Source organism: Pan troglodytes, chromosome 9 (genome assembly GCF_028858775.2).
Source record: "Pan troglodytes isolate AG18354 chromosome 9, NHGRI_mPanTro3-v2.0_pri, whole genome shotgun sequence".
NCBI lineage: Eukaryota > Metazoa > Chordata > Mammalia > Primates > Hominidae > Pan > Pan troglodytes.
In genome coordinates, this window is record NC_072407.2 from 61,884,651 (window position 1) to 61,910,925 (window position 26,275).

Genomic DNA, 26,275 nt, shown 5'->3' on the forward strand with positions numbered 1-26,275 from the left:
TCAGGAGTTCATGACCACCCTGGCCAACATGGAGAAACCCTGTCTCTACTAAAAATACAAAAATTAGCCGGACACTTGTGTTCTCAGCTACTTGGGAGGCTGAGACAGGAGAACTGCTTGAACTGGGGAGGCAGAAGCTGCAGTGAGCCGAGATCATGCTACTGTACTCCAGTCTAGGTGACAGAGCAAGACTCTGTCTCAAAACAAATATATGTGTATGTATATAGTTTAAAAGTTTAAATTTTAATTTATTACTCCACTTGTTCTACACCTGTTCTAAGTAACATGTGTTCTCAAACTTTATCATATAAGCTTACTTCCTAAATTTTCCATCTTGGCATTTATAACCCCGTGGCCTGTAAGCTTAGTTTGGCTCTTTAGTTTTCAAACGTTTTCCAACTCTTAAAATATGTTATCTATAGGCTGGGCGCGGTGGCTCAGGCCTGTAATCCCAGCACTTTGGGAGGCCGAGATGGGCGGATCACGAGGTCAGGAGTTCGAGACCAGCCTGGTTAGCTCGGTGTGGTGGCGGGCACCTATAATCCCAGCTACTCGGGAGCCTGAGGCAGGAGAACTGTTTGAACTCAGGAGGCGGAGGTTGCAGTGAGCCAAGATCGTGCCACTGCACTCCAGCCTGGGTGACAGAGCAAGACTTCATCTCGAAAAAGAATAAATAAATAAATAATATGTATCTATACCCAGGGATGGACAAAATTTCATCTGTGCATACTTTTCTAACTTATGAGTCCTTTCTTGACCCCCAAAATTCTTGCTATAAAAAGCTTTATATTTTGAAGATACTATAAGTTGCAAAGTTATATACTAGTGATAGACTAAATTTTGAAACACATATACCCACATCCTAGAATCTGAATGTTCTACTAGTACACTAGTTTTCCATAAGTTATATGTTATACAAATAAAAATTCCTCTCATCTAGGATTAATTTAAATCTCTCTTAAATGTTTACTTCTCTAAACATTTGAATCCCTCATAGGGGCAACCTGTAGTCATAGATCATACAGCTGGAAGGGGCAAGGCTTACAGAATACCTGATTTTATAGGTAAGGCAAAAAGAGACCCAGAGGAGCAGGATAGGTGCTGTTTCCAGTGAAGAATGAACTATTCTAAGATGAGGAATAGAAGAATATCTTGCCAAGTTAGTGAATAAGGTTACCCCTAATAAGATAAAGCACTTCTAAAAGATAGCACTTGAAAAGAGCAGGAGGCTAAGATGATATTATAAGAGAAAGATGTCACTTACCAACTGCGCCTGACCCAAATGTATCGTCATTGAATTGATCAATCTCTTCATCTTCTTCTCCCAGTCCCTGAAATGCATCTTCATCTTCATCCAGAGGACAATCCTCCAAAGACTAAAAAAAAAGAAAAGACATTAGTTATTCATGAAATTCACACCCTCATTTTAAAAATGTTCTAAAAATGTTCATCTTACCTTCTCAATGAACATAATTGCTTCATTATGACTTTTTGTAAAGATGGCATTTTTTTTCTACTTCCCAATTTCCCTGACACTGGAAGATTTCATCATCTTTCTTTCACTTTCTATTTCCTAATCCTTATTTCATTTAATTCTTGCCCCACCTCACAGCATTCCATTTCTCTATTTTATCAAGAATCCACGAACAGCAGTTCCTCATGCAACCAAGAAATTAAGCCCACAACTTTCCTTACATCACTGGTTGGAATACTGATGACAATTAATAATGAACCCTTTATTTTCTTGTATCTTTATGTATCTTTTCCAGCAAAATTCTCATCTTTCTCATTATATTCATGTCATCTTTTCAACTATTATTCCGTTTTAAAGCTTTGTCTTCATTTTCCATCTTTCTTGTCTTCCCTATAGGCCTAAACTCTAGTGATGAAACAGAAAATTAGGTCTTCAACCACAATAAAATGAACTCTGGAAAAGCTGTGGTATGACAAGTTCAAGTTCTGGCTCCATTCCTACAATCAGTGTGAACATGGGCAACTCAGAAAATTTCTAATTAATTCATCAAATACCTTTTAAGGACCTATTGCGTCTAAGGTTCTGTGCTAGGCTGTAAGGCTCAATGTCTTACATTGTAATGCAGGGACAATACCAACTATGGCAGAGAGTTGTGATGATCAAAGTGGGCAAAGATTACAGATTATGGAACAAAGGCTAGAGGCCACAACATCCTAGGTGTGTTCTATTTTCCCCCTTTACTTCAATCTTACTCAACTGATTTATTCTCCAAGTTTTCCTTTTGGTTTGGTCTTAGATCATTCCTATCACGTATACCTGTCCTCAATTTTCAAAAATTCAGAATCAGAATTCCATATTCTATCAGTAGGTACGTTTGTGATACACCTTGCCTGGCTACCTCTTAGCTACCCTGTTTACAAAGGAAAGATTAGGTCAAAGGGCGTTATTCTTACCCCAGAGCCCTTCCAAACTCATGCCAATAGGCATGCCACTGCCTCCTTATCAGAGGCAACTTCCAGCAGTACTCCCTTCCAAATCACAAATATCTACTTTACCAAATCGCTGCTTTTTTAAATTAAAAATTCTTAAGGATCATTTACATCAGTTCTTTCATGCTACAAATTCAGAAAGTTTACGTCCAGAGATTAGGAGTCACTCAAGGTCACACAGTGAGTTGGTGACAGGGTCAGTACTGTCTGCTGCTCTTGCTACATTCCCGGCACCTTCACCAAACCCGCGTCTCCCAGCACTAGCCCAGAAGGAACTTCTGCAGGACACGCCCCCCTCCCAACTCGGAGCCCTCTTTAGTAAACGGGCTAGGGCCCTAATCCAACGGCAAGCCCAGGCCCCCTTCACCTGAAGGTAGCCTGTGTGAACGGGATGTGTGTCAGTGTAATTCGAGTGGAGGTGGGTGGGGGGTGGTTCCGGGTCCAGGGCGGGAAACTCGGCTCTGGGAATTCCCGGGTGACACCTACTTAAGAAAAGCACCCGGGTAGATGCAGTGCTCTACCCTCCATGGCTCCTCTAGGGGTGGGGGCGGGGGTGTGGTCTGGTTAGAGCACTTAACGGGCCCTCCCCACCCCAAAACGGAGGCCAACTTTCCCCAGCGGCAACTAATGGGACTGTCTCGACCCCTGAAGCCAGCTCCCAGCCCTAGGATTAGACCCGCGACCCCAGGCCAGTTGCGTCCAGCTAAGTCCTGCGACTCCCCCAGCCCGCCCCCTGCCCCGCAGGAACACGGGACCGGCGCGCGGAGAGAGAGTGAGGGAGAGGGGCGCGGGAGGGAGGGAGGGGTCACTTCCGGTCGCAACAGCTCACCTCGTAGCGGAACATTCTTGGGGAGGGGGGCAGGGAACGGGGAGGGGAGAGGGGGAGGGAGGGAAGAAGCGCTGACTCCCCGGCTCCTCCGCGCGCGGGTCCTCCACCGGCTCGCGACCCCTGGCCGCCGCCGTACGCCGGAGCGTGCGTGGGGACGTGCGCAGGCGCGCCTCAGGCAGGGCGGCCACCCCGCTCGGCGCCCGGCGGCGGCTGCGCAGGGACAGATTTGGCGTCCCGCTTCCTAGTCTCAGCGGCGGGAAGGAGGTCCCGTGGCGAGAGACTGCGCACGCGCTGCCCGTCTCCGGCTGCCTGGTGATCTGGGCTTGTAGCTCCGCCCCCTCTTTTTCCGCGCCCTCTAGACGCTCGGCTTGGAGCTCAGGGGCCGGTCACGAGTTCTCCGTCACCCGTGGGGCGGAGAAAACCCTTGTGATTGTCACAGGATATAGCTCTGAAGAATCCTGCGCTTAGCCTGGGCTGGGAAAGATGAGATTCCCGGGCAGTTTTTCCAACGTCCGACTCGCTCCTCAGACTGCTCGGGGGTCTCCCCGTTGCAATCTGCGCCTTGCGCAGGGAAAAAAGAATGGAAAGTTGCTGGTCTTCGAAAGGGGCGGACTTCGTCGCCCCTTTCAGCGGCTCGTCGCCTGCTGAATCCACAGCAGGTCAGGGCTGTGATTTATGTGGCTCAAAGTGATGACGGCGCCCGTTTTTTTTTTTTTTTGAAATGCTGAAGACAGGTTCCGGGAGGTTTAACTAGGGTGGTATTTTTAAGCGCCAGGCTCATTAGGCGCGAGGAGCTGCAGAGCCTCGAAGGGCCGCACGGCCGTGGGCCGCTGGCCACGCAGCAGCAGGGTCTTCGGGCCGTGGTGCGCCGCTGGGTGACGCCACTTCCTTAGAGGATCGAACCCACAGAGGAATGTGTCCAGCTTAGAAGCTTCGGCCCCCTGGTTCCAGAATTCTGTTGGGTGGTTTGTTACCTCTAGCACGTTCCATGGCCTTCTTGCCCCTTTCCCTTCAGACAAAACTTGCAGCACAAAGAATGAATTCTTGTGGGTTTCGCAATCCGTTTCTTCCCTGGGCGTCTTAAAATGCAGCCTCGCCTCGGAATGGCATACAGTAAATCCCCTAAATGTTAGTGTGTCTGGATCAGTTTGAGTATCGGAAACGCTGAATTTGTAAAGGAAAGTTCTGGGTGGGAGCTTGTGCTTTGCCACTGGCTAGGAAACTTTGGGCAACTTAGCTAAACCTCTCTGAGCCTTAGTTTCTTGTAAAATGGGTATAATTACACCTGCCTCATGATGGTAACACTACTACTAACGATTGAAGGCTGCCTGGGACTCTGCTAGGCGCTTTATAAAATGGATTATCTCATTGAATCCTTCCTTATGTGCCCCCCATGAGGTAGGTACTGTTATTTTCTCAGTTTGAAGTTGAGGAACCTGAGGATTAGCGACATTAAGTTTGCCTCCAACCACCCAATGGCAAGTGGCAAAGCTAGCAGCTGAGATTTGTCTGATTATTAAAAACCCAGTGTCTTAATCACTGTGCCAGAATAACAAAAGCAAATGTTGACATGGGCCAGGCCTGAACTTTAAAGAAGTGGAGCAGACTAGGGACAAGATGATTTATTGGTTTTCAAGCATGCATGGAACATTATAAAACATCAAATACTAAGTAACAGGCCAGGCGCGGTGGCTCACGCCTGTAATCCCAGCACTTTGGGAGGCCGAGGTGGGCGGATCACAAGGTCAAGGAGATCTAGACCATCCTGGCTAACAGGGTGACACCCCGTCTCTACTAAAAATGCAAAAAATTAGCCGGGCGTGGTGGCGGGCGCCTGTAGTCCCAGCTACTCGAGGGGCTGAGGCAGGAGAATGGCGTGAACCCGGGAGGCGGAGCTTGCAGTGAGCCGAGATCGCACGACTGCACTCTAGCCTGGGTGACAGAGCAAAGACTACGTCTCACAAAAAACAAACAAACAAACAAAAAAAACTAAGTAGCAGTACATCTTAATAATTACCAAAGAATTGGTGCCATGTAGATCAAGGGTTAGCAGACTATGGCCCACAGTCCAATCTGGCCAGCCACCTGTTTTTGTAAGGCAAGCTTTATTGGAATACAGCCAACCTTATTTATTTACATATTGTCTTTGATTGCTTTAATGTTATAAAGTCAGAGTTGAGTGGTTACAATGGATACAGTGTGGCCTGTAAAGTGTAACATATTTACTATTTGGCGCTTTACAGAGTTTGCTGATCCCTGATCTTGCAGATCATGTTTTCTGATCATTATGTAAGATATCTATAGTAAAAACAGATTAGGAAAAAAGTCTTAAATTTTCAGAAATTAAAAAAGAAAAAAAAAAGTCCTGGCGCGGTGCCTCACGCCTGTAATCCCAGCACTTTGGGAGGCCGAGGCAGGCGGATCACGAGGTCAGGAGATCGAGACCATCCTGGCTAACATGGCGAAACCCTGTCTCTACTAAAAATACTAAAAATACAAAAAAATTAGCCGGGCGTGGTGGCGGGCGCCTGTAGTCCCAGCTACTCGGGAGGCTGAGGCAGGAGAATGGGGTGAACCCAGGAGGCAGAGCTTGAGGTGAGCCGAGATCGCGCCACTGCACTCTAGCCTGGGTGACAGAGCGAGACTCTGTCTCAACAACAACAACAACAAAACCAAAAACCCCCTCCAATTCAATGACTAAATAATGGAAAGCAGAAAATATTTACAACTGATGTGGTAGGTGGATTGCTTGAGCTCAGGAGTTGGAGACCAGCCTACGCAACATGGCGAAACGCGTCTCTACAAAAAGCACAAAAATTAGCTGGGTTAGTTGTTTTATTAGCTGCTCTGCATTATTTCTGGTGGTGGTGGTGTGCACCTGTGCCTGTAGTCCCAGCAGCTACTCGGGAGACTGAGGACGAAAATAGGGAAGCCTGAATATAAATTAGCTATAAAATAAACCCAAAGAAAGTACAAGGAAAGAAATGCTGTAGAGCAGGAATTAAAGGAGCAGAAAACAAAGTGTCATAGACAGGATCAACAAAATTTCCCATTTCCTCTTATACAACACCTGTCTGTGAGGGAGATTGAAAGTCCCTTTAAAAGAATAATGTATTTTTAGGCGGGTGCTGGTGGTTCACGCCTGTAATCCTAGCACTTTGGGAGGCCGAGGCGGGCGGATCACGAGGTCAGGAGATCGAGACCATCCTGGTTAACACGGTGAAACCCCGTCTCTACTAAAAATACAAAAATTAGCCAGGCATGGTGGCACCCACCTGTAGTCCCAGCTACTCGGGAGGCTGAGGCAGGAGAATTGCTTGAACCTGGGAGGTGGAGGTTGTGGTGGGCTGAGATCACACCACTGCACTCCAGCCTGGGCAACAGAGGGAGACTCCATCTCAAAAAAAACTATATATATATATATATAGTTTTTTTTGAGCTGCTAATAGGCCCATTATTAAGATGGAGAAGGTGCAAGTTCTTTTCACAAGTGATTCTTTAGACATAAAGTATGATGTTTCTGGGAACTGTCCCTTGAGTGGGTGGGAGAAGGGAGGTGTCTCCTGCATGCCAAGTACATGGGAAAGGTTACTGACAGCTGAGGAAGGCCATCAATTAGAGAAAGCCACCACACCAGCTTTCTTTGGCATTATCTATGCTTTCTGGAGGTTCTGTAAGCCATTATAGTATTTACAGAGTATACATTGTTTCTTTTTTACTTTTTTTTTTTTTTTTTTTAAACCTGACAAGTTACTTGGGCTAGAGTGCAGTTGCATGATCACAGCTCACTGAGCTTCGACCTCCTGGTCTCATGCGATCCTCTTGTCTCAGCCTCCCAAAGAGCTGGGCTTACAGGCGTGAGCCACCACACCTGGCCTGTTTCTTTTCTAAATGTAAAAAAACATGACATACAATTTACTTTCTTGTGAGACTGGTTTCAGATATTTTCATCAAGTAACTTACATCTCTAAAACACTGATTCCAAACTTTAACATGCATTTAGAATTGCCAAGATGGCTTGTTGAAACATAGACTACTGGGCCCCATCCCCAGAGTTTCACATTCAGTAGGAGGGAAGTCAGGCCTGAGAATTTGCATTTGTAACAAGTTGCCAGATTATGCCGATGCTACTAGTTCTGTGACTACACTTTGAAACCCCACATTGTCCATTAGTACTTGCAGGGTTATAGAGGGAGAAAAGAGTAGGGGGGCTGCACCCAGGGTCATTTCTCATGTAGTGAAAAAAGTTATGACAAACCTCCCAGAAAGTAATGGGACCCCTTAGTGCAACAAATCTTAGGGGAAAAGAATTACCCATATAATAAAAATAACTGTTACAAGGCAAAATTTGTGATGGACTAAACATGGCCACAAATTCTTTGACAGTTCTCCCATTTAATAATTAACTGATTAGTTTTTATTATTTACTTTTCAGAGATGGGGTCTCACTCTGTTGCCCAGGCTGTAGTGCAATGGTGTGATTATAGTTCACAGCAGCCTCAAACCCCTGGGTTCGAGTGATTTTCCTGCCTCATCCTTCTGAATAGCTGGGGCTACAGGCACACACCACTATACCCAGCTTATTTATTTTTTATTTTTATAAAGACAGGGTCTCACTATGTTGCCCAGGCTCGTCTCAAACTCCTGGCCTCAGCCTCCTGCATAGCTGGGATTACGGGCGCAAACCAGCACACCCTGCTACTTCTCCCATTAGGAGGTAAGATCTATGTTCCCTTTTCCTTGAATCTGGACTGGGCTATGACTGCTTTGACTAATGGAATATGGAAGTGGAGATGCTCTGCCAGTTCTGGGTCACCTTTAAGAAGATTGGCAGTGTAAGTCCATGTAAAATACCCGGCTGCTTTGCTGAAGAGATCACATGGAAGGACCCTGAAATTACATAAAGAGGAAAGTGGGTCCAGCTGTATTTAGCTTATTAACCATCCCAGTCAAGACACCAGGTATGTGAATGAAGCTGTCTTGGACTCTTCACACCTGTTCAGCTACCAACCAAACACTGTGACTCCATTCCATGCCATAAAGAGCGGAAGAATCACTCAGCAAAGCTGCTCCAAAATTCCTGGCCCATAGAAGTATTTTTTATATATATATAAAATATAAAATACTTTATTATATATAATATATATATAAAATAAAATGGTTGTAGTTTTAAGCCACAAATTGTATTGTTTGTTTTGTTTGTTTGTTGTTTTTTGAGAGGGCTGCAGTGCAATGGTGCAATCATAGCCCACTGCTACCTCAAACTCCTGGGCTTAAACCATTCCCCCACCTCAGCCTCCCCAGTAGCCAAGCCTTCAGGCACGTGCCACCACATGTGGCTATATATATATATGTACATTTCAACCACAAAGTTTTAGAGTAGTTTATTGCTCACTAGTAGATAGTGGGAATGTGTCCATTTAGAAAAATTATACAAAACTTGGAAATAAGGAAAAAGGATTGTTGTGTGCCTTGCAATGTTGTAATAAGAGCATTATCTAACAAGCCTGCCTAAAGGTCATTTAAAGTTCTACAGAGAGGTAACCTTGTTTGACTTAGTGTTTATTATTAATTAATGAGATCCCAGACTCAGTAAAGTTAGATATTAGTTTATAGAAGATTAACAAGTTGCAAATTATTTTTGTCCAGTGGAGATAATTTCATTTTCGTGGGAAAGATCATCTCAAAGGAGACAGTTTTATTGTCACACAGGACATTAACCAATAATATATTTAACTTTTGAGTCTTAATTCAGCCATTTCCCCCACTCTATATGGTTCATAGTTTCTTGTGTCCTCCTTTGAATCAGCTTCACCACCTTGCTGTTTCTTTTCATTAATAAGATAAATAAATATTTTGACACATGCTCATAATGTAATTGAAAGAGAATAATTTTTATTTAGCTTTTTGAAAGTTATACTTTGGCAAACTATTAAACTTTTTTTTTGCAGGGGATTCAACTCAATACGTATTTATCGAGAATCTACTATGTAAAATGGTGAGAAGTGATATTTATATTATAGCCTACTGTGCAATAGCATTATGTCTTTAAAAACCCAATGTACATACCTTAATTAAAAAATGCTTTATTGCTAAAAATGCTAATGATCATCTGAGCCTTTAGCGAATTTTAATCTTTTTCCTGATGGAGGGTCTTGCCTCGATGTTGATAGCTGCTTACTGATAAAGGCAGTGGTTGCTGAAGGTTGGGGTGGCTATGGCAATTTCTTAAAATAAGACAAGGAAGTAAGCCACCTCGATTGACTTTTCCTTTCATGACGGAAAAGTTTCTCTGTAGCATGCAGCACTGTTTGGCATTTTACCCATGAATTAGAACTTTCAAAATTGGAGGCAATTCTCTAAAACACTGCTTTATCAACTAAGCTTGTGTAATACTCTAAATCCTTTATTATCATTTCAGCAATGTTCACAGCATCTTCACCAGGAGAAGATTCTATCTTAAGGAAACTCTTTTCTCATGCATAAGAAGCACCTCCTTACCTGTTAAAAGTTTAATCATGAGATTGCAGGAATTCAGTCACATCTTCAGGCTCCACTTCTAATTCTAGTTCTCTTGGTATTCCACCACACCTGCAGTGACTTCCTCCACCGAAGTCTTGAACCTCTCAAAGTCATCCATGAGGGTTGGAATCAACTTCTTCCAAAGTCCTGTTAATGTTTGTAGTGTTATGAAATATATATACATATAGGTTTTCATACACAGGAAACAGAATCTCTTTGACCTTCTCTTGCCTTCCTTTTACTTGCCTTCCTTTCACCTACCCCAAAGCAGGACTCTAATCTTCTGCTTTTATAATTGTGGATCATAAGACTCATTTCAGAGAGGGTCCCAACCCATGGCCTGGGGGAAGGAATGCTGATGTAATGAAGCTTCCATAAAAATCCAAGAGGACAGCTTCCTGATAGCTGAACAAGTGGAGGTTTCTGGGGAATGGCTACCCGGGGAGGGCATGGGAGCTCTGTGTCCCTTCCTCCATACCTCTCCCTATGCATCTCTTCATCTGGATCCTTCGTGATATCCTTTATAACAAACTGGTAAATGTAAGTGTTTCCTTAGTTCTGTGAGCCACTCCAGCAAATTATTGAACCCAAAGAGGGGGTCATGGGAACCTCAACTTGAAGCTGATTGGTCAGAAGTTCCAGAGACCTGGACTTGCAACTGGTGTCTGAGGGGAGGAGGGAGTAATCTTGGGGACTGAGCCCTTTACCTGTGGGAACTGACATATCTCCAGGTAGTGTCAGAATCGAATTGGAGGATACCCAGCTGGTCTCCACTGCTTGTTGGTGGGGAAAATCCCCCATATATTTGGTCACAGAAGTCTTCTGTGTTGATTGTTGTGGTGTGAGAGCAGAGGACAAATGCAGTTTAAGTTTTTCCATGACAATGTTGATACTTTGACCCCTTCCTATGACTCACAAATGTTCTTTTTGCGGGCAGGGGGCAAACAAGTGCAGTGGCACGATCTCGACTCACTGCAACCTCCACCTCCTGGGCTCAAGCCATTCTCCCATCTCAGCCTCCCAAGTAGCTGGGGCTATAGGCGGGCACCATCATGCCCGGCTAATTTTTGTATTTTTTGTAGGGACAGGGCTTTGCCACGCTGCCTGTACCTGGCTTCACAAATGTTCTTAATGGCATTTAGGATGGTAAATCCTTTCCAGGTTTTTTTGTTTTGTTTTGTTTTCCTTTATCTAGTCATCCAGAAGTATCCAGAAGGTTTTCAATTTCTTTTGCCCAGATCCATCAAAGGAATCATTATCTATGACAGCTATAGCCTTACAAAATGTACTTCTGAAATAATAAGACTTGAAAGTTGAAATTGCTGTGTGGGCTGCAGAATGGATGTTGTGTTAGCAGGCCTGAAAACTATTAATCTTGTACATCTCCATCAGAGTTCTTGGGTGACCAGCTGCATTGTCAATGAGCAGTAGTATTTTAAAATAAACCAGTTTTTTTCTTTTTTTGAGTAGTAGGTTTCAGCAGTGGGCTTTAAATATTCAGTAAATCACGCTGTAAATGGATGTGCTGTTGCTATCCAGGCTCTATTGTTTCATTTACAGAGCAGAGGCCGGGTAGATTTAGCATAATTCTTAAGGGCCCTAAGATTTTTTAGAAGGACAAATAAGCATTGACTTCAACTTAAAGTCACCAGCTGCACTAGCCCCTGACAAGGGAGTCAGCCTGCCCTTTGAAGCTTTGAACCTAGGCATTGAAAGTCCTAGATGGTATCTTCTTCCAATAATATAAGGCCATTTTGTCTGCATTGAAAATCTGTTGATGTAGCCACCTTCATCAATGATGAAGCTAGATCTTCTGGATGACTTGCTGGAGCTTCTACATCAAGCACTTGCTGCTTTACTGTGTACTTTTATGTTATGGAGATGGCTTCTTTCCTTAAACCTCATGAACCAAGCTCTGCTAGCTCCAAACTTTTCTTCTGCAGCTTCCTCACCTCTCTCCACCTTCATAGAATTGAGAGAGTTAGGGTGTCTGGATTAGGATCTGGCTTAAGGGAATGTTGTGGCTAGTTTGATCTTTTATCCAGACCACTAAAACTTTCTCCATAACAGCAATAATGCTGTTTTACTTTCCTACCATTTGTATGTTCACTGGAGTAGCATTTTTAAATCCTTTCAAGAGCTTTTCCTTTGCATTCACAACTTGGCTAGCTTCTTGGCCCAAAGGCCTAGTTTTTGGCCCATCTTGCTTTTGACATGCCTTCCTCACTAAGCTTAATCATTTCTAGCTTTTGATTTAAAGTGAGAGATGTGTGACTTTCTTTCACTTGAACACTTAAAGGTGATTGTGAGGTTATTAATTGGCCTAATTTCAATATAGTTGTGTCGCAGGGAATAGGGAGGCCCAAAGAGAGGGAGAAAGATGAGGGAACAGCTAGTCAGTGGAACACACACAACACTTAGTAAGTTCACCGTCTTATAAGGGTGCAGTTCCTGGTGCCCCAAAACAATTAAAATAGTAACATTAAAGATGACTGATCACATATCACTATAATAGATATAATAAAAAGTTTGAAATATTGTGAGAATTACCAAAATGTGAGACAGAGACATGAAGTGAACACATGCTGTTGGGAAAATGGTGCTGATAGACCTGCTCAATGTAGGGTTGCCAAAATTTTTCGATTTGTAAAAAACACAATTATCTGTGAAGTATAATAAAATGAGGTGTTAGGTTGTTATTGTTTCTGTAACAAAATTATATTTCTATAGGTCGGAATTTTAAAATGGGTTACAGAACTACATTTCTTCCTTGAGGCCACTAGGGGAGAATTTGTTTTTTGTTGTTTGTTTTTAGCTTCCAGAGGCTACTTGCATTTCTTGGCTTGTAGCCCTATCCTCCATTTTCAAAGTCAGCAGCATAAATCTTCCAAACTCTTTCTCTCTCTGCTTTTGTTGTCATACTTTTCTCTTCAATTCTCCTGCTCCTTTGTTATAAAGATCCTGTGATAACATTGTGTGCACCCGGATAATACAGGATAATCTCCCCATCTCAGGATTCTTAATTTAATCATATCTACCAAATCCCTTTTACCATGTAAAATAATATATTCACAGGTTCTTGGAATTAGGACATGGAAATATTTGGGGAGCCATTTTTTAGCCTATGGTATGTATGTGGTATGTATGAGTCATTGGGATATAAAAAATGATTTCTGGTAGTATAATGAGAAAAAATTTTAAGGTTTAAGTTTGTGTTTTATGTGCTGCTTAGAGATGAATAATGAAGATGTCACTAGGTGAACTATGTCAATGGTTTCTGTGTTCATTTCAGTAACTCCCAAGACAACTGGGGCTATGTTCACTAACATGCTGTTAGTTATATATTGCTACATACAAAACTACCCTAAAATTTAGCAGTGATATGGTTTGGTTGTATCCCCACCCAAAATCTCATCTTGAATTTTAATCCCCATCATCCCCACATGTCAAGGGAGAGAACAGCTGGAGGTAATTGAATAATGGGGGTGGTTTCCCTCATGCTGTTCTCATCATAATAAGTGAGTTCTCGCAAGATCTGATGGTTTTATGTGTTTGGTAGTTCCTCCTGCATTCATTCTGCGTCCCACCACCTTGTGAAGGAGGTGCGTTGCTTCCCCTTCACCTTCCGCCATGATTGTAAGTTTCCTGAGGCCTCCCCAGCCATGCAGAACTGTGAGTCAATTGAACCTCTTTCCTTTGTAAATTACCCAGTCCCGGGCAGTTCTTTATAGGAGTGTGAAAATGGACTAATACAAGCACTTAAAACAAAAATAAGTTATTATCTCACAAAGATTTTGGGGGTCAGGAACTGGGAGCAGCTTAGCTAGGTGGTTCTGGCTCAGAGTGTTTCAGGAGATTGCAGTCTGAATGTTGGCTGGGGCTCCAGACACCTGAAGTCTTGACTAGCAGTGGAGAATCTGTGCTCAAGATGGTTCACTTACATGGCTGTTGGCAAGAGGTGTCAGTTCCTCTCTGGCTGTTCATAGGAGATCTCAGTTCCTTGCTACATTAACATCTCCATAGGGCTTCTTGATTGTCCTCAGGACATGGTAGCTTCTTTTACAGTGAGTAATCTGAGGTAGAAGCTAAAGCCACAATATCTTTTATGACCCACCCTCAGAAGTCACACACTGTCACTTCTGCCACATTCTATGTACTAGAAATAAGTTACTAGGTACAACCCATATTCAAAGGGAGAGGAATTAGGCTCCACTGTGTAAAGGGAGGAGTTTCAAAGAATTTGTGGACATATTTTATAGAACCACTACAGCCTACTTGAAGAAGAACAACAGACCTTTTAATCATGGCAAATTTTCTGGACAGATAAATAGATTCTAGGGTTGGAATGATGTCAGCAAGATGGTGGTATAGGAGGTCACCTGCTTTTATCCCCCAACAATAAGAATTCTTCACCCATCCAGACAAAAAAGTCTCTTTGTGGAAGCCTCACGATTCAGGTAGAAAGTTGTGGAAGCCCGATGGAGCCTAAGACCTAGGAGGGTGATTTTGAGAGTGCAGACCCATACCCTGTTGGCAGACCCATCAACTGTGCTCCCAGATTCAAGCCTGGGGAAATGGCCTCATTCCCCAAGGGGCTTGGCAACAGCCCCTACTGGCCTTGAGGCTACCACCAAAACCATCTGCCAGGGGGTTCAGGAAGAATCATGCACACCAGTGCCTCAGCAGGGAAGGCTCATCTGCCTGCAGACATTGGTCTTCGCAGCTTGGACCTGAAAGTTGCCTTGTGGCTCGTCTCCACCCCTCCTCAGCTGTGGTCCCAGCTTAGTACTACTTGCTGGGAAATTGCTTCCCAAAGGGAAAGTTGCCCATATCTCACAGGAGTTACCCATTCATCTGAGCCTCTGCAATGGGCTTTCCAGTCTCTGTCCAACAGCAGATTCTGAGACCCAGTCTCAAGTCTGGCCCCACACCCATCTAAGCCAATGGGATGGGTTTTCTGACCTCTGTTCCATGGGGGCCCTTGAGGGGGCCCAGTCTCAGCTCCAGCCCCTCTTTCCACATGTGGGGATTGTCCTGCCTGTGCAGGGAACTGCTGGGAGGGGTGTCTGTCCAGGCCACTGGGACAGGCTTCTGGGCTTGGGTCCCTGGCTAGCTTATCTATACAGCCTAGGTACCTTCCTTCAGTCTTCCTCAGGTCCATCCTGGCTGGGGTGTGTGTCAGCCTCAAAGCCCTTGCAAAACTTGTGATGAACCTGGGCTTAGGGCCCCCTCTAGTGCTGAAGTGGCTGCAACAGCCACAGGCTTAGGAATCACAAGTCAGGCTACTTAGAACTTCTAGACAGGCCTATTGAAGTAAAACAGGCACAAACAAAGCCAGAATGCAAAGACTAGAATAAATACCTAATACACAGACATTGATGCACATCTGCAAGCATCCAGAATAAGCAGGGAAATTTGACCTCACCAAACAAAATAAGATGCCAGTGACTGACCCTAAAGGGAACTTCAAGAAAACACAGAGAAACAATTCAAAAATTTACCAGAGAAATTTAACAGAGATATTGCAATTAAAAAAAACCCAGAAATCTAGGAGCTAAAAAATACAATGAATATTAAAAAATATTAGTAGAGAGCATCAATAGCAGAATTAATCAAGCAGAGGAAAGAATCTGTGAACTTGAAGATAGGTTATTTGAAAATGTGGGGAAAAGAGAGATCAGACTGTTACTGTGTCTATGTAGAAAAAAGTAAACTTAAGAGACTCTATTTTGTTCTGTACTAGGAGAAATTCTTCTGCCTTGAGATGCTGTTAATCTGTAACCCTAGCCCCAACCCTGTGCTTGCAGATAATTGTGCTGTGTTGACTCAAGGTGTAATGGATTTAGGGCTGTGCAGGATATGCTTTGTTAAAAAAGTGCTTAAAGGCAGTATGCTTGGTAAAAGTCATTACCGTTCTCTAATCTCGAGTACCCAGGGACACAATACACTGTGGAAGGCCGCAGGGACCTCTGCCTAGGAAAGCCAGGTATTGTCCAGGGTTTCTCCCCATGTGATAGCCTGAGATATGGCCTCGTGGGAAGGGAAAGACCTGAATGTCCCCCAGCCCGCCACCCGTAAAGGGTCTGTGCTGAGGAGGATTAGTAAAAGAGGAAGGCCTCTTTGCAGTTGAGATAAGAGGAAGGCATCTGTCTCCTGCTCCTCCCTGGGAATGGAATATCTTGGTGTAAAACCCGATCGTAGGTTCTATTTACTGAGATAGGAGAAAACTGCCTTCTGGCTGGAGGTGAGACATGCTGGCGGCAATACTGCTCTTTAATGCACCAAGATGTTTGTGTAAAGTCAAACAGAAATCTTGCCTATGTGCACATCAAGGCACAGCACCTTTCCTTAAACTTATTTATGACACAGAGATCTTTGCTCACATGTTTTCCTGCTGACCCTCTCCCCACCATTACCCTATATCCTGCCATATCCCCCTCTCTGAGATGGCAGAGATAGTAATCAATAAATACTGAGGGAACTCAGAGACCAGCGCCGGTGCGGGTCCTCCGTATGCTGAGCGCCGGTCCCCTGGGCCCACTTTTCTTTCTCTATACTTTGTCTCTGTGTCGTATTTCTTTTCTCAGTCTCTCGTCCCACTTGATGAGAAACACCCACAGGTTGTGGAGGGGCAGGCCACCCCTTCAGAAAATATACTGTCATAGGAGAAACAAGAAAAAATAATGAAAAGGAATGAAGAAAGCTTATGGGATTTATAGGATAACATCAAAAGAGCTAATGTATGGGTCATTGGAGTTCAAGGGGAAGTAGAGAAAGATAAAGGAGTAAAAAGCTTATTTAAAGAAATAATAGCAGAAAACTTTCCAAACCTAGAGAAAGATACAATTATCCAGGTACGAGAAAGTCATAGGCCACCAATCAAATTTAATCCTAATAAGACCACCCTAAGACATATTATGATAAAATTGTCAAAGGTAAATGTCAAAGAGAGGATGCTGAAATCAGCAAGAGAAAATAACAACATAAAAGGGACTTTTGCAATACACTTAGCAGCGGACTTCCCAGCAGAAACCTGGTAGGCCAGGAGAGAGTAGGATGATATATTCAAAGTACTAAAGGAAAAAAAAAACCCTGTCAGCTGACAATAGTGTACCCAGCAAAGCTGTCCTTCAGAAATGAAGGAAAAATAAAAACTTACCCAAACAAACAAAAGTTGAGGAAGTTCATCACTACTAGGCCTGCCTTACAAAAAAATGTTAAAGAGAGTTCTTCAAGCTGAAATGAAAGGATGCTAATGAGTAACATGAAAACATCTAAAAGTACAAAACTCACTAGTAAAAGTAAGTATATAGTAAAATTCAGAACATTCTGATACTGTAATGGCAGGGGGACCACTTATATCCTTAGTATTAAGGGTAAAAAATAAGACTTTAAAAAATAATAAATATAAAAATTAGCTGGACATGGTGGCACATGCCTGTAGTCCCAGCTACTCAGGAGGCAGAGGTGGCAGGATCACTTGAGCCTGGGAGGCAGAGGTTGTAGTGAGCCGAGATTATGCCACTATACTCTAGCCTGGGCAACAGAGTGAGACCTTGTCTCAAAATAATAACAACTAAAATACTTTTTAAGGGATTTGCAATATAAAATTATGTAAATTGTGACATCAGTAATCAAAGTTGTTATCTGTTTAGTATAACATGTTATGAATATGTTTTTGTAAACCTTATGGTAACCACAAAACAAAAACCTATGATCAATATACTAAAAATAAAAAGGAATCAAAACAGACTGCCAGGGAGAAACACTTAACCACAAAGGAAGACAGTAAGAGAGGAATAAAGAAAAGATATGCAATACAAACTAGAAAACAATTAACAAAATGACAGTAATAAGTTCTTACCTATCAATAAATACCTGAATGTAAAAGAATTAAACTCTCCAATTAAAACACATAAAATGGCTGAATCTATATCTACATCTATATATCTATATCTGTCTGTCTGTCTATCTATCTATCTATCTATCTATCTAAAACCCAACTACATGCTGCCTAACCCTAATGTTGCACCTCAAGGAACTAGAAGAGAACAAACTAAACCAAAAATGAGTAGAAGGAAAAAAAATGAATAGAAGGAAGGATATAATAAACATCAGAGCAGTAATAATGAAATAGAGACTAAAAAAATACAAAAGATCAACAAAAGTTTTTTGAAAAGATGAACAAAATTGACAAACCTTTATATAGACTAAGAAAAAGAGAAAAGATTCAAATAAATGAAATCAAAAGTGAAAAAGGAGAAATTATAACTGATACCAGAGAATACAAAGAATCGTAAGAGAATATTATCAACAATTATATGCTAATAAATTAGATAACCTAGAAAAATGGATACATTCCTGGGCACATATAGCTTACCAAGATTAAACTATTAAAAAAATAGAAAATCTGAATAGAACAATATTGAATAAGGAGACTCAATCAGTCATAAAAAGTCTCCTATCAAAGACAAGTCCACGACCTGATGGCCTTACTGCTGAATTCCCAACATTTAAAGAAGAATTAATAAAATTCTTCTGAAACCATTTCAAAAAATTGAAGAGGAGGGAATTCTTTCAAATTTGTTCTATGAAGTCAACATTACTCTAATTACAAAAACAGACAAGGACACAACAATAAAAAACTACAGGCCAATAACCTGGATGAAAATAGATACAAAAATCCTCAACAAAATACTAGTAAACAAATTCACTAGCACATTAAAAATATTCATTATGATCAAATGGGATACATCCCAGGAGTGCAAGGATGGTTCAGTGTATAAAATCAATAAATGTAAAATATTACATTAACAAAATGAACAATAAAATCCATATGGCCAATTCAACAGATGCAGGAAAAGATTCAACAAAATCCAACATCTCTTACTGATAAAAACTCTCAACAAATTAGGTATAGAAAAAATATAACTCAACACAATAAAGGGCATATTTGACAAACCCACAGCTAGCATCATACTGAATGGGGAAAAGTTGAAAGCGTTCAAGATGTGGAACAAGACAAGGATGCCCACTTTCACCACTTCTATTCAACATAGTACTGGAAATTGTAGCCAGAAGAGTTTGGCAAGAGAAAGAAATAAAAGTCATCCAAAGTGGGAATAAAGAAGTTAGATTTTACGTGTTTACAGATGACGTGATCTTGTATATACAAAATCCTAGAGGCTCCACCAAAAAACTACTAGAACTAATAAACAAACTCAGTAAAGTTGTGGGATACAAAATCAACATATAAAAATTAGTAGCATTTCTGTATGATGATGGAAAACTATCTGAAATAGAAATCTAGAAAAGAATCCTATTATAATAGCTGCACAAAATAAAATGCTTAGGAATAAATTTAACCAAAGAGGTGAAATATCTCTACAATGAAAACTGTGAAACACTGATGAAAGAAATTGAAGAATACACAAATGAATGGAAAGATATTCCATTTTTTTATGGACTAGAAGAATTAATATTGTTAAAATGTTTCTACTACCCAAAGCAATCTACCAATTCAGTGCAATTCCTATCAAAATACCAATGATATTCTTCATGGAAATAGAAAAAAAATTCTAAAATTTTTATGGAACCACAAAAGGCTCCAAATACCCAAAGCAACCCTGAGCAGAAAGGACAAAGTTTTGAAGGCATCATATTGCTTGACTTTAAAATATATTACAAAACTGTAGTAACCAAAATGGCATGGTATTGGCATAAACAGAAATATAGACCAATGGAACAGAATGAGACCCAGAAATAAATCCACACATTTGCAGCCAACTGATTTTCAACAAAGGTGCCAAGAACACACTTGGGAAAAGGATAATCTCTTCAATAAATGGTGCTGGGAAAATTCAGTATCTACATGTAGAAGAATGAAATTAGACCCTTATCTCTTACCATATAAAAAAATCAACTTAAGATGGATTAAAGAGTTCCACGTCAGCCTTGAGAATGTAACATTATTAGAAGAAGGCCTGGGGGAAAAGCTTCATGACCTTTGTCTGGGCAATAATTTTTTTTAAAGAAAACCTCAAAAGCACAGGCAACAAAGGCAAAACATACTTACAAATGGGATCACAGCAAATGAAAAAATCATCTAAACAGCAAATGAAATGATCAAGAGTGAAGAGACAACCTACAGAATGGGAGAATATATTTCCAAAGTATACATCTGATATATAAGGAACTTAAATAACTCAACAGAAAAAAAAACCAGTTTAAAAATGGGCAAAAGACACGCATAGACATTTCTCAAAAGAAGACATACAAATGGCCAACAGATATATGAAAAAAATGATCGACATCACTAGTCATCAGGGAAATGCAAATCAGAACTACTATGAGGTATCACCTCACTCGTTAGAGTGGCTATTATTAAAAAAAACAAAAGATGTGGAGAAAAAGGCACCTTTACACACTCATAATGGGAATATAAATTATTATAGCCATTATGGAAAACAGAATAGAGGTTCCTCAAACAATTAAAAATAGAACTGTCATATGATCCAGCAGTTTCACTGCTGGCTATATTTCCAAAGGAAATGAAATCAGTATGTTGAGGAGATACCTGTACTCTCGTGATTATTACAGCACTACTCACAAAAGCCAAGATATGGAATCAATCTAAGTATCCATCAGTGGGTGAATGGATAAAGAGTATATGATATATATACAAAATGGAATATTATTCAGTCATAAAAAGAACAAAATCCAGTCATTTGTGACAACACATGTGAACCTGGGGACATTATGTTAAGGGAAATAAGCCAGGCACAGAAAGACAAATACTACATTATCTTACTCATGTATGGACTCTAAAAAAGTTGATCTCATAGAAATAGAGTAGAATAGTGATTTTAAAAAGTTGATATCATAGAAAGTGAGTAGAATAGTGATTATCAGAGGCTGGGGAGGGTGGGGGAAGATGAGGAGAGATTGGTCAATTGGTGCAAGGTTTCAGTTAGATAGGAGGAATAAGTTCTGGTGTTCTTTTGCACAGTAGGGTGACTATAGTTAACAATAATGTATTGTATATTTCAAAATAGCTAGTAGAGAGGATTTTGAAGGTTTCCACCACAAATAATAATTGTTTAAGATAATAGATATGTTAATTACTTTGATTTGCTCATTACACTCTGTATACATGTATCAAAACATGACATTGAACTCCATAAATGCATACAATTATAATGTGTCAATTGAAAATACAATAAAACTAAAAAGTAGATTATGACCTTATGATACAAATGTTATAAAATACCAGTGATGCAAACAATGTGGAATTGTAGGAACAATTGTAGGAATATGCAGACTAATTTATGGAACACAAAAGGCAGCCAACAATAACCAAACCTTAGGGTAAATGTGTGTTTAGTATGTGATAAAGATGATACCTCAATTCAATGGAAAAAGGAAACATAATTTAAAAAATTGTGCTAAAGTAACTGGTAGAAAAGTTCAAGATTTGTAGCATAGCAGACAACAAAATAAATTCCAGAATAATAAATAGGTTTCATGTAAAATTTTAAATCATAAAGCAGCAGGGACAAAATATGAATGGATATTTGTATGACTTCAGGATAAAATTTTAAAATTTATGATAAGAGTGGAAAAGTCACAGAGCAAAATTTTGATTACTGAATTCCATAATAATAAAACATACATAAAAATAACAAAGTTTCAAAATGATTTTTACACACACTTTAGAGTGTTAACATAAAATACAGACTTCAAAATCAGTCTCAAAATTCTTTAAGCACTTTAGAAAAATATACAAAAATTGTGAATGGCTATAATGTATGTGATTAGATCAATTTAATTAATAAATAAATGTAAACAAGATAGTTGACATTGTAAACCATCAAATTGACAAATGAAAGAAAGAAAAGAAAGGAAAGAGGGGAAGGAAATGAGGGAAGGAAGGGAGGAAAGGAAGAAGGAAGGAAGGGAGAAAAAGAGTAGGAAGGAGGGAGGGAAGAGAGGAAGAAAGGAAAAGGGAAAGAAAAAGAAAGCAAGCTAGTCAGCTCAGTGTTGATCATGATAAGGTGAACACTGTAAATAGCTTGCGGGAATAGAAATTAGTAAGTTTTTTAAATGCAATTTGCCAATGTGTATCTACAGGTTGAAAATATTTTAATCCTAAAGAAGAATATGAGTTACATACAGTGAATTATATATAACCATGCTTATCACAGTGATACTTACAATAGCAAAAAATTGGTAGCCATCTAAATGCCAATAAAGAGAAATAGATATAATCCATGGAGCTTGGTCGGAAGCATGGGTATGCATAAAACAGCTGCAGTCAGCGTCTGGAACATGAGTATATGTAGAGTGGCCATGGAGCTGGGGTCTGAAGTATGGGGCACACAGAGTAGCCGTAGCTCTGAGGTCTGGGACATACGTGGGGTTGGAGGGAAGGTGGGAGTCTTGTTCCTGGAATGATACAACAGCACCTCCTTCTGTGTGGGGTGCAGGGAATCTGTGGTGGCAATAACTACACACACACACACACACATACACACACACACACGGCTATAGCTACAGGGTCCTCAACTATGAAAGTTGTGTATAGTCTATGGCTATCACAGAGACTGTTGAGTTCCTAGATGGCAAAGTGTACTTGGGTCCCCCAGAGAGCAGGCCACAGGGGACCACTATGGCACCCACTGCATGGCTGATACAGATATCTCCTACCCTTCCTTTTTGATTCTAGCCATCTCCAGATGTCTCTGCTAAGCCAATACCATCAGCAATCATTTCTGGGCCTTTGTTAACAGTGGCGAATCTGTATGGGTCTGCAGCAACCTCAATTCTTTCCTCAGAAGAAAGAATTCAACTGAGGGGTACAAGGCAGAAGGAGAGATTGAGGCAAGTTTTAGAGCAGGAGTGAAAGTTTATTAAAAAGCTTTAGGGTCGGGCGTGGTGGCTCATGCCTGCAATCCCAGCACTTTGGGAGGCCGAGGCAGGCGTATCACCTGAGGTCAGGAGTTCAAGACCAACCTGGCCAACATGGTGAAACTCCATTTCTATTAAAAATATAAAAAATTAGCTTGGCGTGGTGGTGGGCACCTGTAATCCCAGCTACTCGGGAGGCTGAGGCAGGAGAATTGCTTGAACCTGGGAGGTGGAAGTTGCAGTGAGCTGAGATTGCGCCATTGCACTCCAGCCTGGGCAACAGGAGCAAAACTCCATCTCAAAAAAAAAAAAAAAAAAAGCTTTAAAGCAGGAATAAAAGGAAGGAAATTACACTTGGAAGAGGGCCAAGCAGGCAACTTGAAAGACAAGTGTGTGGTTTGACCTTTGGACTTGGGGTTTTATATGTTGGCTTACTTCTGGGGTCTTGCCTCCCTTCTCCCCTGATTCTTCCCTTGGGGTGGGCTGTCCACATGTGCAGTGGCCTGCTAGCACTTGGGAGGGGAGCACCCAGTGTGTTTACTGGAGTTGTATGCATGCTCACTTGAAGCATTCTTCTCTTACCAGCTGAACGTCCCTAGAAGGTAATAGAGCAGTTAAACTTCACCATTTTGCCTCTTATGAGCATGTGTTAGCCCACTTACCCAACTCCTGAGATCTCACTGGGAAGCTACTGATCATCATTTTCATGTTTTTCCTATCTACTGGAAGACTGCCTTTTTCTGGTGCCAGCTGCATCAATCATTATTTTAGAGAGACAGTTAACAACCACCTGACCATCACCTGATGGTCGCCTGACATTCCTGGTAGGGAGCGGGGCAGCCCTTTCCTGCCCTGTTCATGTCTGACTAGTTACCAACTGAAACATTTTTTTTCTCTTTTCTAGCATCACTGTGTTGTGTCTGGTTCTTAATGGGGCTCTTAAGCCCTCCCAGGGCTATTTTAATTTATTGGTAGCTTCAAATTGTTTTTTGTTGGGGGACGAAGTCTGGTATTTTTTATTCTGTCCTCTTGCTGACATCACTCAGCTCATCAGGAGTTTCATGAAGAACATTGCATATGGCCTCTACTGTGTTTTTAGAGACATGGCAGCCACTCAAGTTTTTGATGATATCTTGATATTTACATTTGGTAAATGTGTCTTCAATATTATAAGCGTTTGTTGAAATTTTAAAATAGTTGTATATCTCTTGAATGATATAAAAATTCAGTATCATCAAAAGAGAATTTTACTACATCATTTACTATTGAATGGTCTAGAGGCTGGGCACGGTGGCTCATGCCTATAATCCTGACACTTTGGGAGGTCTAGGCGGGTGGGTTACTTGAGGCCAGGAGTTCGAGACCAGCCTGGCCAATGTGGTGAAACTGGTCTCTACTAAAAATAAAAAATTAGTCAGGTGTGGTGGCGCATGCCTGTAATCCCAGGCTTGGGACTCTGAGGCATGAGAATCTCTTGAATCCAGGCAGCAGGGTTTGCAATGAGCCAAGATTGAGCCACGGCACTCCAGCCAGAGGGACAGAGTGAGACTCTGTCTCAAAACAAAAAAAAAGAAGAAGATCTAGAATATTATAGAGGATATTCCGTTTTAATCTATTACGTATTCCACACAAATTTGTACCATTCTCATATATCAGATGTACTCAAATTGTTTCTACATGAGTTAAGCTCTTTTGGGTGGACAAAAATGCTAATGTTCACTTAATGCATCCAGCACAATGTCTATTTATATTGTAGAACCTCAAAAATAATTATACAATCATAAAGTCTCTCCATATTTTAATTCATCCTATATTAAAATATTAATCACTAATCATGTTATTTCTTTGCTCTGTGTCATTCTTATGTTATTCAAAATCAAAATCCATAGGCATGATGTCAATGAGATGGTGGAATAAGGGGCTTCTGACTTTCCCTTTTTTCCATAGACACATTGAGTAAACAGCTATACTAGATCAATTTCTTCTGAGAGAAATCAAAAAAGTAGTTGAGAGACTCCTACACACTGAGAAACTGCAATATCAAAATGGGTGGGAAAAGTTGAAACTCACTTGTGACACAAACCTCACCCTGGGCACAATACCTTGCAATTATGAATGAATCCTAAACTCCTAGATTCTCTCTGAGGAATAAATGGTCTGGAGGACATATAATATCTCAACTCGTTTCCTTCCTTCCTTCCTTCCTTCTTTCCTTCCTTCCTTCCTTTCCCTTCCTTCTTTCCCTTCCTCCCTTCCTCTCTTTCTCTCTCTTTCTTTTCTTTCCTTTCTTTTCCTTCTTTTCTTTTCTTTCTTTCTTTCTTTCTTTCTTTCTTTCTTTCTTTCTTTCTTTCTTTCTTTCTTTCCTTCTTTCTTTCTTTCTCTCTCTCTCTCTCTCTCCCCCCCTTCCTTCCTTCTCTTCCTCCCTTTCTCCTTTTCTCTCTCTCTTTCTCTCCTTCCTTCCTTCCTTAATTTCTGAGATAGAGTCTCATTTTGTCACGCAAGCTAGAATGCAGTAGCACAATCATGGCTCACTGCAGCCTTGACCTCCTGGGCCCAAGTAATCCTATCATCTCAGCCTCCTCAGTAGTTAGGACCACAGATGTGTGCTACCATACCCAGCTAATTAAAAAAAAAAAACTTTTTTTTTTTTTTTTTGGTAGAGAAAGGGTCTCACTAATTGCCCAGGCTAGTCTCAAACTCCTGGGCTCAAGTGATCCTTCCACCTCGGCCTCCCAAAGTGCTGGGATTATGGGTGTGAGTCGCTTCATCTGGCCTCATCTCAACTTTTATGGTTGCCATCCAAGGGATTGGCTGTTAAATCATCTGGCTCTGGAAGCAGATGGAACTCAACATTTGCAAGTCCTTGAGGACTAGAGAGAACAGAAAAAATAGTTATAAATGAGCACGTGAGCACTTCCTGTAATAGCAGCACAGAACAAGTAGGCAAAAATGTGTAGCTCCAGTTTCTCCCTGGAAGAGGCTTTAATTTTTTATTTTTTTATTTTTGAGACAGGGTCTTGCTCTGTTGCCCAGAGTCACTGCAGCCTCAATCTTCCTGGCTCAAGTGATCCTCCTGCCTCAGCCTCCCAAGTAGCTGGGACTATAAGCATGGGTCACCATGCCCAGGCAATTTTTATTTACTTTTTTGTAGGGATAAAGTCTCACTATGTTACTCAGGTTCCTGGAAGAGTTTTGACTGTACACTTCCCTAGCTTCTGCCTGAGAGCTGGGTTTCTAACTAGCATGCACCTGAAAGCCAATAGTGCAGGTAATTAATTATCCTCTGGGAGCCCAAAAGGTCACAAGGGCACTTTCTTTTTTCTTTTCTTTCTTTCTTTCTTTCTTTTTGAGACAGGGTCTCTCTCTGTTCCCCAGGGTGGAGTACAGTGGCACAATCTTGGCTCACTGCAGCCTCGACCTCCTGGGCTGAAGCAATCCTCCCACCTCAGCCTCCCTATCCTGAGTAGCTGGGACTACAGGTGCATGCCACCACACCCGGCTAATTTTTGTATTTTTTGTGAAGATGGGGTTTCACCATGTTGTCCAGGCTAAGGG

At 41.4% G+C, this 26,275-nt stretch overlaps 1 protein-coding gene and 1 long non-coding RNA gene across 8 annotated transcripts in view; one reads left to right on the forward strand and one right to left on the reverse strand.

Moving 5' to 3' along the window:
* The window catches only part of PATL1 (PAT1 homolog 1, processing body mRNA decay factor), a 32,672-nt gene extending 28,518 nt beyond the window's left edge, over positions 1 to 4,154 (reverse strand). The window contains exons 1-2 of one of the 5 annotated variants that reach the window (XR_010147550.1): positions 3,293 to 4,152; positions 1,265 to 1,376 (exon numbers count right to left, since the gene is read on the reverse strand). Coding sequence is in view for 4 of the 5 variants with exons in the window: in XM_024347164.3 (XP_024202932.1) it covers positions 1,265 to 1,376; positions 3,293 to 3,307 (127 nt within the window). In the remaining variant the exon portion in view is untranslated. Of the gene's footprint in view, positions 1 to 1,264; positions 1,377 to 1,456 lie in introns of all 5 variants that reach the window. The other 4 variants (XM_024347164.3, XM_024347162.3, XM_024347163.2 and 1 more) reach the window with 4 other exon arrangements.
* LOC104008492 (uncharacterized) overlaps positions 3,863 to 26,275 on the forward strand; it is a 57,833-nt gene continuing 35,420 nt past the window's right edge. Inside the window, exons 1-3 of one of the 3 annotated variants that reach the window (XR_008538042.2) lie at positions 3,863 to 3,951; positions 9,244 to 9,290; positions 9,714 to 13,080. This is a non-coding gene — a long non-coding RNA (uncharacterized LOC104008492). Of the gene's footprint in view, positions 3,952 to 7,897; positions 8,010 to 9,243; positions 9,291 to 9,713; positions 13,081 to 26,275 lie in introns of those variants that run through there. The other 2 variants (XR_002938472.2, XR_683095.4) reach the window with 2 other exon arrangements.